The following is a 12,060-nucleotide window of genomic DNA, read 5'->3' as shown; positions in this document are numbered from 1 at the left end:
TACTTCTCAAAGACATTTTCGTGTCACAGTACTGTTTTCAGAACTGACTGCTGTGTTTACTATGACGTCACAGAGGGAAATTAACTTGATTACCTGATTCAAGTTTCAAAAACTGGAAGTGTGATTTGTAAGATAAGGGTGTATATTTTGTACAAACGTCTTTGTTTATTTAGATAACTCTTATGATGATTGCTTGTAATCAAGGACTTGTTTCTTTAGTACCATTGGTAACATAACATTTTTAATTAATGAGCGCAGCATTATTGGTGAGTTTTCTGACTGTTTTTCCATACAGTCCGATGACAAGAGTCTGCGAGTGTGGCGCACAGTAGACTGGCAGCAGGAGGCCATGGTCACCAAACCATTTGACGAGGTGAGTTATATAAATCATATTTATTTGCAAATCCATGCCTGTAGGCTAATTGCAATGATACAGACAGTAAAAAGTAACAAGTGTCTATTCTATATACACACACGTTAGCTATCTAAAGATGTACATGGTTCTACATTCTTTACTGGGAGGTTTGACTTCTTCTTTGGAGGCAGTGGCTGATGAAAAGTCCCACTTCTTTAATGATTAGTGGGTTCTGTGATTTTAACAGAAATATAGTTTTTTGGAGGTCTACTTATATATATATTAGGAACTTCATCTGTATGCACACCATTAGGGAACAAATGTTTTAGAAGTTTTTACAACTTCAAACTAATAGCTTTTACTGGTGCAACGACCTTGTAACTTCTAATCACTCTAATATAAGTGTTCCCTTTGCATTCAGTACGTCGTGAGTGTGATCTCTTTCCGGGTCATACAAAGATTTTAAGGATAGTACATTTTACAATGTTGTACTGCTTTTATTATAATCATCTGCTCAGCTCTCTGCTTTTGGCAAAGAGTATGATAGCTAAATACTCACCACTACCAGCAGACTTAGCTTCCTGCTGTTCTGATTGCACAGTTTTTTTAAGCTGTGTGACCCAAGGGCTTGGAATCACTGATGGGTGCCACCATCTGCACCACCATTTCTTGAATAAAGCTGGAGTTGCTCCATAGAAAAATTTTCAATCCCAGTACCAGTTGCCAATTATTTGGAGCCAGGACCTCATTGAGAGGCATCTTGCTACCAGTTGAGCCACAGGGACATCCTTTTATTCCGATTGTAGTCCCTGATAGCATGTTGTGACCTTACAGTCCTTTTACTCCCTGCAGTGTGGAGGTACCACCCATGTGCTTACAGTCCTTTTCCTTCCTGCAGTGTGGAGGTACCACCCATGTGCTTACAGTCCTTTTACTCCCTGCAGTGTGGAGGTACCACCCATGTGCTTACAGTCCTTTTCCTTCCTGCAGTGTGGAGGTACCACCCATGTGCTTACAGTCCTTTTCCTTCCTGCAGTGTGGAGGTACCACCTATGTGCTTACAGTCCTTTTCCTTCCTGCAGTGTGGAGGTACCACCCATGTGCTTACAGTCCTTTTCCTTCCTGCAGTGTGGAGGTACCACCCATGTGCTTACAGTCCTTTTCCTTCCTGCAGTGTGGAGGTACCACCTATGTGCTTACAGTCCTTTTCCTTCCTGCAGTGTGGAGGTACCACCCATGTGCTTACAGTCCTTTTCCTTCCTGCAGTGTGGAGGTACCACCCATGTGCTGAGGTTAGCGTGGTCTCCTGATGGACAGTACATTGTGTCAGCTCATGCCATGAACAACTCCGGACCGACCGCACAGATCATCGAGCGACAGGGGTTCAAGACTTCCATGGACTTTGTAGGACACAGAAAGGCTATAACCGTAGTTGTAAGTCACTCTGTCAATCATATTTATTAGTTACCTTCAATGCTGTAGTTGCAATAAGTCTTTCTTGAGAAGGTTACGTTTTTGGTTTTGCTATCGTGGAATTTAATTACACAGAACATACAAAATGTAATTCAAAAGGCTTTGGATTGGTATTTCATTGTTTGGTTCTCTAAAGTGGGGAGGTGTTGGGGAAACTAAGGTCAAGTTTGATAAATTAACTACAAAATGAAATGTAGGTTGACTTTCTTTGGTGATGCAGCAGAATTTGTATGTATTTTTGTATAACAGCACAGCAATAAACAGCTGTGGATGGATCTTCATGATAGATTAGGTTTGTGTCAGGAAGACAAAAGTTGAGGTTAATAATGGGCCTCCTAGTGGCTTCCTATAGAGAGTATGAGATCTGAGGGCAATGTTCATGATTTTGAGTGGTGGATAACTTTTGTATGTACATGTACATGTACATGTATATGTGTACAGTCATGCATATTATACTTATTCAGCAATGGAATGAATCAAATCAAGCCCTCATCGTTTTTCTTTTTTTGCAGAGATTTAACCCCAACATATTCCAGAAAGTAGTCAACAAGGCCAGCGGGAAGGTAAGAACATGGTAGTTCATCTGAGCCCCAAACACCAGGGAAGTCACACTGGTGAAACATGCAGCTCCAGTGTCCTTTCTGAAGATGTGTACAGTAACAGTTGCCTTCAGGTTGTCCACTCCCATTTAATCACCCCAACGTCAGTGGCTCAAGTAACAGTCTTTGAAATTCCAGCCATTTTGAATCAAGCATTATTTATCTACAAGTTAAAATAGGGAAATGACATTTACCCAGTACGTCTCACTCTGATCATAATAGTTTCTGTATCTGATAATATTCCTGCCATGCAGGTAGGAATATTATCAGATACAAATTCTGCATATTTGTTAAGTAAATGAGAATGTCATCAAATTACTTACTACCTTAGTTATGATGCATCATGTAGTTACAAATTAAATAAGGATCTGTAGTTACAGATAATTCTAGTTGAGATGTCGTTTTCACAACTAGAAATACATTTAATAAGACAATCCTTTGTGTGAAGTGAAAACATGTCCTAGAACTGATATGTATTCCGACTGTTCTGTTGTGTTTCAGAGCCAACAGTTCTCCTGCTGTGCTATCGGCAGTCGTGACAGGTCCCTCTCTATCTGGGTAAGCTACACATGAGAGTACATACTTTTGTCTTAAAGTTTTTGGATATGTAAAGTGGTATACAAATAAAATACAACTTGGGCCCTTGGCAGGACTGGGGCTGAGGGTGATGGGGAATACATGGTGTTGTTTCAATGCTAAATGCACAAGAAGTTGAGAAAATCTGAATCAGACTGATGTACTTAAACAAACAACAGCAACCCAATCATGCAATCTGTCTACTTTGTGTCCTTACCAAGAATTTACCCTAAAGGTTTAAACTTTGCTGGCTGGAGTTCCAGTATCCCCCCATGCAGACCCACTTGTTGAAGCATTCCTGTCTCTCCTGAATTCACCTTAGAGCATTTTCAGGATACTTGTAGAGGCATTGCTGGCTCTCCTAAATTCACCCTTTATTTCTAGGATCCCACATGCAGACCCTCCTGTAGTGTTCCTTCTCCAACAGATTTCTCAGTATTTTCTCCTGTGTTTGTGTACAGTTGACAGCCCTGAAGAGACCTCTGGTGGTGGTACACGACATGTTTCAGAACTCTGTCATGGACATCTCATGGTACGTCCTCATACAACCTGCCTACACCGCTCATTTTAGATGGTTACTGCGGATTTTCCAGCACTTTTAAGTGTATACAGTCATATATATAATATTACTACTAGTACCTTAAAGTTGTAAATGCCAGCTATAATGCTGCGGGGGAGCTGGGTTTGTAAGAATGTCAAGCAGGCCGGATATTGTACTGTGTACTAAATATGCATTCAAATGAATGATACGATATTGACAGAGATATGATCGACCAAATTCAAACATACTGTGCCAAGGTTATTGTGAGCGTTGTGATTGTCAAATGTTCTATGTACACCACTTTGTTGAATCCTTTGTGATCCAGCATTGTCCACCTACACTGTACATGTATGGACCACCAAGAAGTTGTGAATCTTTAAACCAAAACTGCTGACAGTTTTCTGGTAGACTTAGAAGAAAGGTGGGAGAAATTGCTTTGTTTTCGACATTAACTTTGTTCACCTACAATATGGTAGGACCCCTCTTACCTCTTCCAGGGGGAAAAGTGGTTTTGAGCTGCTGGTGTGCTCCTGGGATGGCACCGCTGCGTACGTGGAGTTCACTCCAGAGGAGCTGGGTACCCCTCTCACACAGGATGAGATGGTAGGGTCCTATATTATCACTTTTTTCATTCTTTGTGCCACAAAGCTGTTGAAGGAATTTTTGTTCTTCTTCTTTTGTTGTACAGTGTATTTCAAATCTGGTAAACTGCCTTATGGACAAATACAGGTTTGTACTAAAGAGTACAAGCTGTTTATCGAGACAGATATATTTTATACTCCACACTGGGAAGGATCCATACTCTTTTCAATACTGTAAATGCATTTAAGTTTTAATTTCGCGGATTTAATTTCGCGGTAGCAGGAAAAAGGACCCGTCGTGGTGGTTTTAAGTTCACTGTAGCATCATGCACTGTAGTCTCTTACTGCCATGATGGAAAAATGTTTGCGGTTTTAAGTTCGCGGTGAAGTGGCCACCGTGAAAACCGCGAACATTCAACCACCACGAAAGTTTCTGCATTTACAGTGTGGTGGGTTTGAATTCTTTTACATGGCCGAGGTGTGGCTGTCCTTGCAAACATGGGACCTCCATTTGACAACCTCTCCTAGGGACTCAAACTCAAAACCTCTGGACCAACACCCTACCGTTATATTACATGATGCCATTTCTTGTATCACCCATTCTCAGTTTCAAAATTCAAAAAAATTCTAATAATTGTTGTTGACCACTGATCGTATAGTGAAAGTGGATTTTTTAAAGATGGATGAATGGAATATCTGTTTCTGTTAGTTTACATGATTTATATAGCAGGGCTCGAAATACCACCTGCATATGCAGGTTAGTGCAGGTAAAATTGGATCTGTGCAGGTATTTCTGGTGTCTACCTGTACATAAACAGCACTGGTCATGTACTGGGTTGTACATGATGTACTGGGTTGTAGATGTATGATGCAGTTGTAACTTGTATATGGATTGTTATTAGCTGCATTGACTGTTACCCTCTATAAAAGAAAAAAAATGGCAATGTTTCCTGAACAATTTTAGTATGATCCATGCTTCCAAAATTCAGACTCAGAGTGGTGCAGGTGCAATGTTACCTGCACCACACAGTGCAGGTATGCAGAAAAAAGTATTTTAAGCCCTGTTAATGTATAATAATAATAAATAATAATAAATTTTTACTTCCCTCAGAATTCCCTTCACCAAAGGATCTATGGGAAGAGCATGGCTATCTCCACCCAGCACACTGTTAACAACACCATCATAGAGAACCCTGCCATGCTGAAGCTCCAACAACAGCACACGGAGCACAGGGAGAAACTGGCCGCCAACAAACAAGTCAACGGGACCCCCACCAAGATCAAGAACCCCATGCTCACCAGTCCTACTGAAAAACCTGTTAGTAACATCAGCATTTTCTAGTTGAACTTAGTCTAGTTAAACTGTATTCTTAGAATAGTTGAACAGTTACTGTAATTTCCAACTCAAAAATTGGACCCAAATTTTTGACTGCACAGCATCAGTCTTTGTCAAGGAATGAACAATCCACTGCTGTTGTGATGTCACGTTATGCAGATAGAACACATGACTCAGTAAGCAGTGGATTATATAGGTTGCATGAAGTCTATGGCGCCCACCATCTCTGTTCAGGGATGGTTGTAAACATGACAGCAGTGGATTGTTCATTCCTTGACAAAGACTGGTGCTGTTCAGTCAAAAATTTGGGTGAGTCCAATTTTTATGTTGGAAATTACAGTTAATCAGCTAGTTCAATAATGACTTCTACCAACACAGATGAACTTTCAAGCATTTTCTAGTGCCATGGTCAGACATCAGAGTTGGGCTTTCCCAATGGAGCCCTAAGTACATTTTGTATATGATGCACTGAAACAAGACCTTGTTAAAGTACTTAAATATGCAAATTTCAATCTCAAAATCTGTTCTCCAGCAGAAAGTCAGAAGGGTCTACTTAATAACAAGCCAAAGAAAATTGGGTTGGTCAACTTCAATTCCTAGAAAAGCTTGCCTTTGACCCTACCTTTCTAGTGTATCCTTCCATAGAACCTGACAACTCTATTCTGTCCTTATGTCAACTACAATTATATCTGGGTGAACTGAAATTTGGACCAAATTAGGATAGCTTGTAATGATGTAGTGCTCACAGAGACTTGTACTAAGTGTGTCTTGCAGTAGTTCGCTTTGCTTCATCTATTGTATATTGTAATAGATAATCTCTTCTTCAGAACCCAAAGGCACAACAGATAGAAACCAGGACTCCTGATGGCAGAAGAAGAATCACTCCTCTATGTATTGCTCCTCAAGTGGATTTTGGGTAATTATTTACCAGTTTGTTGTTGTTTTGATTTGAGCCTTAGATGGATGTTTATACCTTTAGTTTGTCAATAGCAAAAATTCATACTGGGATATTGTAAACAAGAGAAACTTTTGATTTTGATGATTTTGTTTTGAGGGCATTGAGAATTTATTTAGATGTGTTGAGAACCCAGGGCACGAAATACTGGGGTTTTGTGCACCCAGGTGCACCCAAAATTGGAACTGTGCACCCAATTTTTTCTGTGGGTGCACAAATATTTTCATAGGCTTATGTATGTAAAGATGTCAGTATACTAAGTAAACACCATATTCTTGACATCTATGTGTTAGAAAGATAATAAAATGACTGTCGTAGTACTTCCGATTTCTGAAGAGCTCCGTTCAAATTACCAATTTAGTAGGTTTGCAATTAGGTTATTCTGATATTCTACTTTATTTTATGTGGTGCAAAAATATTTTGGTGCACCCAATTTTCTAAGTTGGGTGCACCAGTGCACCTATTCCCAAAAATGAATTTCGAGCCCTGGAACCTTAATATGAAGTGATAGTATGTGAGTAACTGCAGTCGATGAGTGGTAAATGTGTCTTGCTTCCCTAGGGATATTCCTCGTCCCTTCATGAGCAGTTCCCTCCCCATGTCTTCCACCGGGGTGGCACAGTCCGGTCTGGAGTCGGCAGGAACTCCCAGGACCTCCGAGCCTTCCCAGAGTTCCCCCTCCTCCCAGCATGCAACAGTCAAGCCTCTTGCTCAATCCATGTTGACATCTGTACCGGCATCCATTCCAGCAAATATTCAGGTATTGGTGAATTAGAATTTTACGATAATGATAATGAATTGTTTCTGTTTAGAGTTAAAGTCCTTCCTGCACCACACCTGGTGGCACTTATGTTGGCGCCCATCTCTTATTCGAAGCCCTTGGGCCACACGTATTTGTGCATGAAGCTCATGTGTGCAGGGTTGGACAGGTTTTCTAGTCACTTGTCCTATCGGGCAAGCACATAAAAAATTTACTTGCCTTTCACTTGCCCCAAAATCAAATGTCACTTTATATGCATTTTCACTTCCAGCAATGGAATTCTTATTATTGCCTTTATTTTTCCATGTTGACCATTGCTTGATGTCATGACTGTAAAAAGTAATCTCATTCAATGGAAAAATCTTGCCCGATCGGGCAAATGGGGTAGGTCATGCACTTGCATGATCAGCATTTTCACTTGCCCTGAACAAAAGGGCTATTATACTATAGACTTGTCCAACCCCGGTAGTACCATACTCGTTCACAAATGCTAAGTTTGTTGTTTGTTTCTTTGTTTGTTCACCATTTACACCTCTAGCATACAGTTTGAAGTTAAAGCTTTGTGCACAGATGATGAAGGAAGCTACAATGCCTGTAACCCAGTCCTGCATGTGTTTCAGCCCATGAAAGCTCTGGACTCCAGGTTTACCGAGAAGTCAAAGGCCACGAGCGGTACAAAGGCACAGTCAAAACCAGACAAGTGAGATTTTCACTTCTACCAAGAAGAAAGAAGGAAATTTGCATTTTTGAATTGATAACTGTAGCATTTAGCTACCTGTATGCAATCAAGTGGCATTTTATTTCAACTAAGTTTGAGTTTTCAAAATCAAGTTGTGCTAAAAAATGTAGGTTTTTGGTTGCCAGTAAAAGCCATACAATTTCCTTTTTCTAGGCATGTTCTGGGCATTTTATGGAATGATCATATCATTATGAAGAGCATTACGCCTTTCCTATGAGAAACCTTTCATTTCCATGATATCTAGTACGTTTTATTTGCTCTTTAAGGCCATACTAATGTGATTATATGGATGTCATTTTCTTGGAACTCTTAATGCGTTCGTACAAAGAAAAAAATAGTATTTACTCCATTTTCTTTAACATCTTCTTATTTGACTTTGGATTTGACTTTGGTTTTTTATAACATTACCATCTGTTTTATATGGTTTGTAGGATTTCTTTTTTTTAAATGGTCGAAAGATAGTGCACCCAGATATGCAATCCAAGTAATAATACATTATCAACATGGCCTAATCTTCTGAAATGTCTTGAATGTAAAGCAACTGTTAATGTTTTTCCTTCAGAATCACCCCGACCACGATATCTACGGCCAGGCAGAAGGATTCGGACAGACCCCCCGTCCAGGACGCCTCAGCTCCAGGGCCGACACTCATCGCAAAAAGAAAGTTGGACGGCCTGTCACAACCTGGGACCAAACGGATGCGCAAGGACAAACCAGCACTGATGGCACCAGCAGCTCCTACACAGGTACATGAGCAATAACTGTGGAGTACAATCTCACATTTTAAACTGCACATTTTAACAGTTGCTTTTATTAATGATACATGCAAGAGAAATTACTAAAGTATATTTAATCTATAGGGCTCAAAACACCACCAGCATAATGCAAGTTTGTGGAAATATTTAATTGGAGTGGTGCAATTAATTTCGGACCAAACTTGCACCAGTGTAACTTGCTTTTATCCACAGTGTAACCACCGTTAGAAATAGCTCACACACACCAAGAAAGTTAGAATGCACCACAAAATAAAAATCCAAGGTTACAAACCATGTGGTCTTCACGTATCCCCTTTTACTCAAATAAACTTTTAGAAGATGAGATACAAGGTTAATACAGTCAATGTAGTTCACTGCTGTTGGTTATGCGCATAATTTTCTTTTGGAGCAAGTAATTTTTTTAAATCTGCACCAGTGCAAGTTGACCCAAAAATGTATTTTGAGTCCAAAGTATTGTTTAAAAGTTTAAAGATGGAGACAGCGCAGTGCACCCAAAGCTCATACTTACAGGTTATTGTGGGCCAAATGCAAGCCGTGGGATACAGGATAGAGTATGAGACTTTTTAAGTGCAAACCAGATGCATTTTCTGCACATACAAAGTTGCACAATCACTCACATTATTTTTACATGCAAATCGTACAATGCAAATTGCATGTTGCATGTGTGTATTTTGAGCCCTGCAGATGACCCAGTTGTACTTGTACAGTTATTGTGATGACATGACTTTTCTGTAGGTGACACCAACCATACCCCAGGACACCATCACCAGATCAGCCCCACAGCCCGTAATGCTCCGATCTCCACCTGCTGAGAAGAACATCAGCCTACAGGTGAGCATTATCTGAGTTGTCACCTCAATGTATAAAAACATGGAGTTTTTTCAGTCAGTAACTGTTGTTCGTTCCTGCCATGTAAAATGGAGGTATGGTTTTTGCCCTGCAAGGATTGTGCATGTTTGCGTGTTTATCGAAACATATTGAGAATTTCCAGATGAATTGTGATATTAATTTCGGTACATGTCTGGGAAGGTGATGTTGATGGTCCTGAACAATTTTGGGCCTCCTGGTGGACGATCCTAGTACTGCAGTAGACTATTTTGGGGAATTTCAGGAAAAAACGGATGTTGATCTTTTTTACAAATAGCTTTAAAATTTGATGTAAGGAAGAAGTGGTGCAGGTTTAGGCCCCCTAGCAGCTTGCTATAGATGTGCAAGAAATTTTGTTGTATCTGTATACTTGCACAATAATATTGGTATTTTACATCTCCTTGATTGGTTAAGAGAAAAGTGCCATGATTTGTTCAAGCTGCACTATATCTATTTGTGTACAGGCCTACAGGGCTGGTAATTTGTTCGGTCCCATAGAGTCTGATGTTCATAAACTAGACTATATCTTTTTACAGGTGGGTGGAGAGGAGGAAACTATGGTTCTGGAGCTGGAAAACAACATTCAAACTGCAGGTAGCTTCACTCCTTCAGTTGTATATAGAACCAGGAATTAAGCCTTGCGCGTACGTTCTGTCTCAGGAAACCTTGTTGGCACTGTTAAGGAAAATGTCAGTTCTAAGCAGCTAAACTCCATCCAGGTACAAAATGCTAGATACAGTCAAACCTGCCCAAGACGACCACCCGGGGGAGCGGAAAAAAGAGGTCGATTTGGACAGGTGGTCGTTGAGAAGAGTATCGACTCAAAACATGCCCGATGCAAAGTATAAATGGTTTCCGTTGTGTTTAATGGCAAATAGCAAGCACACTGCGCGCACGCAAAGAAGCGAGGTCTTTAATGTCAAATACAACACCCACACTGTAAACTGTAAATTTAACCCAAAATCCGACGCAAACTGGCCGATTTCGGCACAAAATCACGCTAGTTATCATCCAAATTTGATGAAAACCTCAATTTTGAAAATGATGCGGTCGTTATGGGTCCCAATTTGGGCCGGTCGCGGTCGCGTTGGCCAGGTGGTCGCTTAATGCTTACGTCAATGGGAAAATAAATCGGGACCGAGAAAAAGCGGTCGAAATGGCCAGGTGGTCGCTGAGAAGAGGTGGTCGCTCGGGCAGGTTTGACTGTACTGGGATAGCAGGGTTGAACAAGCCCACTAGTGCGATTGTCCAGGGCAAGTGAAAGTGCCAATCGGACAAGTGCATGTCCAACCCTACATTTTTCCATGAGTGCGAGCCCTCCCCACTACAGTATTTGCCTGTAACATGTGCTGACATTTTTGTTATAATTTTTCTCCCGGTTCACCACCAATTATTGCCACCATAGAGGAAACAAACTATGACATGCCTTTGAAATACTCCAGGAGTATTTCAGAACCTTTGTCAGATATCACAAAACAAAAGAATTCCATTGTTGGACGTGAAAATACATTAAAAAAAAGGTCATTCAATTTTTGGGCAAGTGAAAAGTTTGTTTGGGCGAGTAATATGTCATGTACTTGCCCGACAAGACAAATAAATTTTTGAAAACTTGTCCAACCCTGGATAGTGGTTTCTGTGATTATAGACATGCTTGAATTGATTGTTTGATGTTTACAGTTTTTGTCACTGTTAGATCCCGGCCGGATGGGGTGAATCGTCCTTTTTGGGGGTCCTTACCCCGTTTTACCTGGACCCAAAGAGTAAAAAGGGGTGAAAATGTGTGACCTGGCTTGGCATTGTTTCTATGCAGATGTTGGGGGTGAAAATGAAATTCACACCTAGGTCATAGAAGAGTAATTATGGGTGAAAAGGGCTGTCACAAGAACATGTGAAACACTCTCTTGCTGCACAAGATGCATGTGTGGATATTCGGCAATTAACCTCCTTGTTCAGATGTTGAAACATGTTACAACTGAGGTTAAAATAGTTGTTGTATGATAGCTTTCCTTGGGAATTTTCTTTGAGTTTTTTTTTTGGCTTTGTGTTAAAGCTTTGTTGTTCACTTGGCAGACAAGGTTGAAACAATAGACCTAGAAGTAAATATCCCACACCGTCTTTGTTTATGACCTTAGAGTGGGGCAGACAGTGCCAGACACTGATGTGTATTAGACACCATTCAGGTTAGAAATGTCTGGCTTTGAGGGAGTAAAGAATGGAAAACACTAAACAGACTAGATTTCCGAGATTTAAAGCAAAAGCTAAGTCAGACTGTTGACTGAGAGTTATTGGTACAGTTGTGCCGTCTTCACACTTCAGGGCTAAGGTGTTATAATTGCATGGGTTAGAAAGGGTGACTTTTCCTTTGTGTTCTGTTGCAAAGTAAACACACCAAGTTTCACCCCAAACGTGCATAATCAGGCTAGGAGAGAACAATGTGGTCTGCCCTCTCACTCAAAGTTACCCCAGCATTTTGGGTAACTTTGGGTTAGGGACCCCCAAAAA

The 12,060-nt window shown here is 40.6% G+C and overlaps 1 protein-coding gene across 1 annotated transcript in view; it reads left to right on the top strand.

The window, feature by feature from the left end:
• LOC118426097 (protein HIRA-like) overlaps positions 1-12,060 on the top strand; it is a 41,716-nt gene that overhangs the window by 12,409 nt on the left and 17,247 nt on the right. Inside the window, exons 7-19 of the mRNA XM_035835356.1 lie at positions 296-373; positions 1,622-1,789; positions 2,341-2,391; positions 2,929-2,985; positions 3,465-3,535; positions 4,021-4,147; positions 5,237-5,443; positions 6,289-6,377; positions 6,978-7,176; positions 7,797-7,876; positions 8,478-8,661; positions 9,427-9,522; positions 10,095-10,152. Of these exons, the coding sequence (XP_035691249.1) occupies positions 296-373; positions 1,622-1,789; positions 2,341-2,391; positions 2,929-2,985; positions 3,465-3,535; positions 4,021-4,147; positions 5,237-5,443; positions 6,289-6,377; positions 6,978-7,176; positions 7,797-7,876; positions 8,478-8,661; positions 9,427-9,522; positions 10,095-10,152 (1,465 nt within the window). The remainder of the gene's footprint in view (positions 1-295; positions 374-1,621; positions 1,790-2,340; positions 2,392-2,928; positions 2,986-3,464; positions 3,536-4,020; positions 4,148-5,236; positions 5,444-6,288; positions 6,378-6,977; positions 7,177-7,796; positions 7,877-8,477; positions 8,662-9,426; positions 9,523-10,094; positions 10,153-12,060) is intronic.

Source organism: Branchiostoma floridae, chromosome 11 (assembly GCF_000003815.2).
Source record: "Branchiostoma floridae strain S238N-H82 chromosome 11, Bfl_VNyyK, whole genome shotgun sequence".
Lineage (NCBI taxonomy): Eukaryota > Metazoa > Chordata > Leptocardii > Amphioxiformes > Branchiostomatidae > Branchiostoma > Branchiostoma floridae.
The sequence above is the reverse complement of the archived record's forward strand: the minus strand, read 5'-3'. Positions and strand labels throughout refer to the sequence as shown.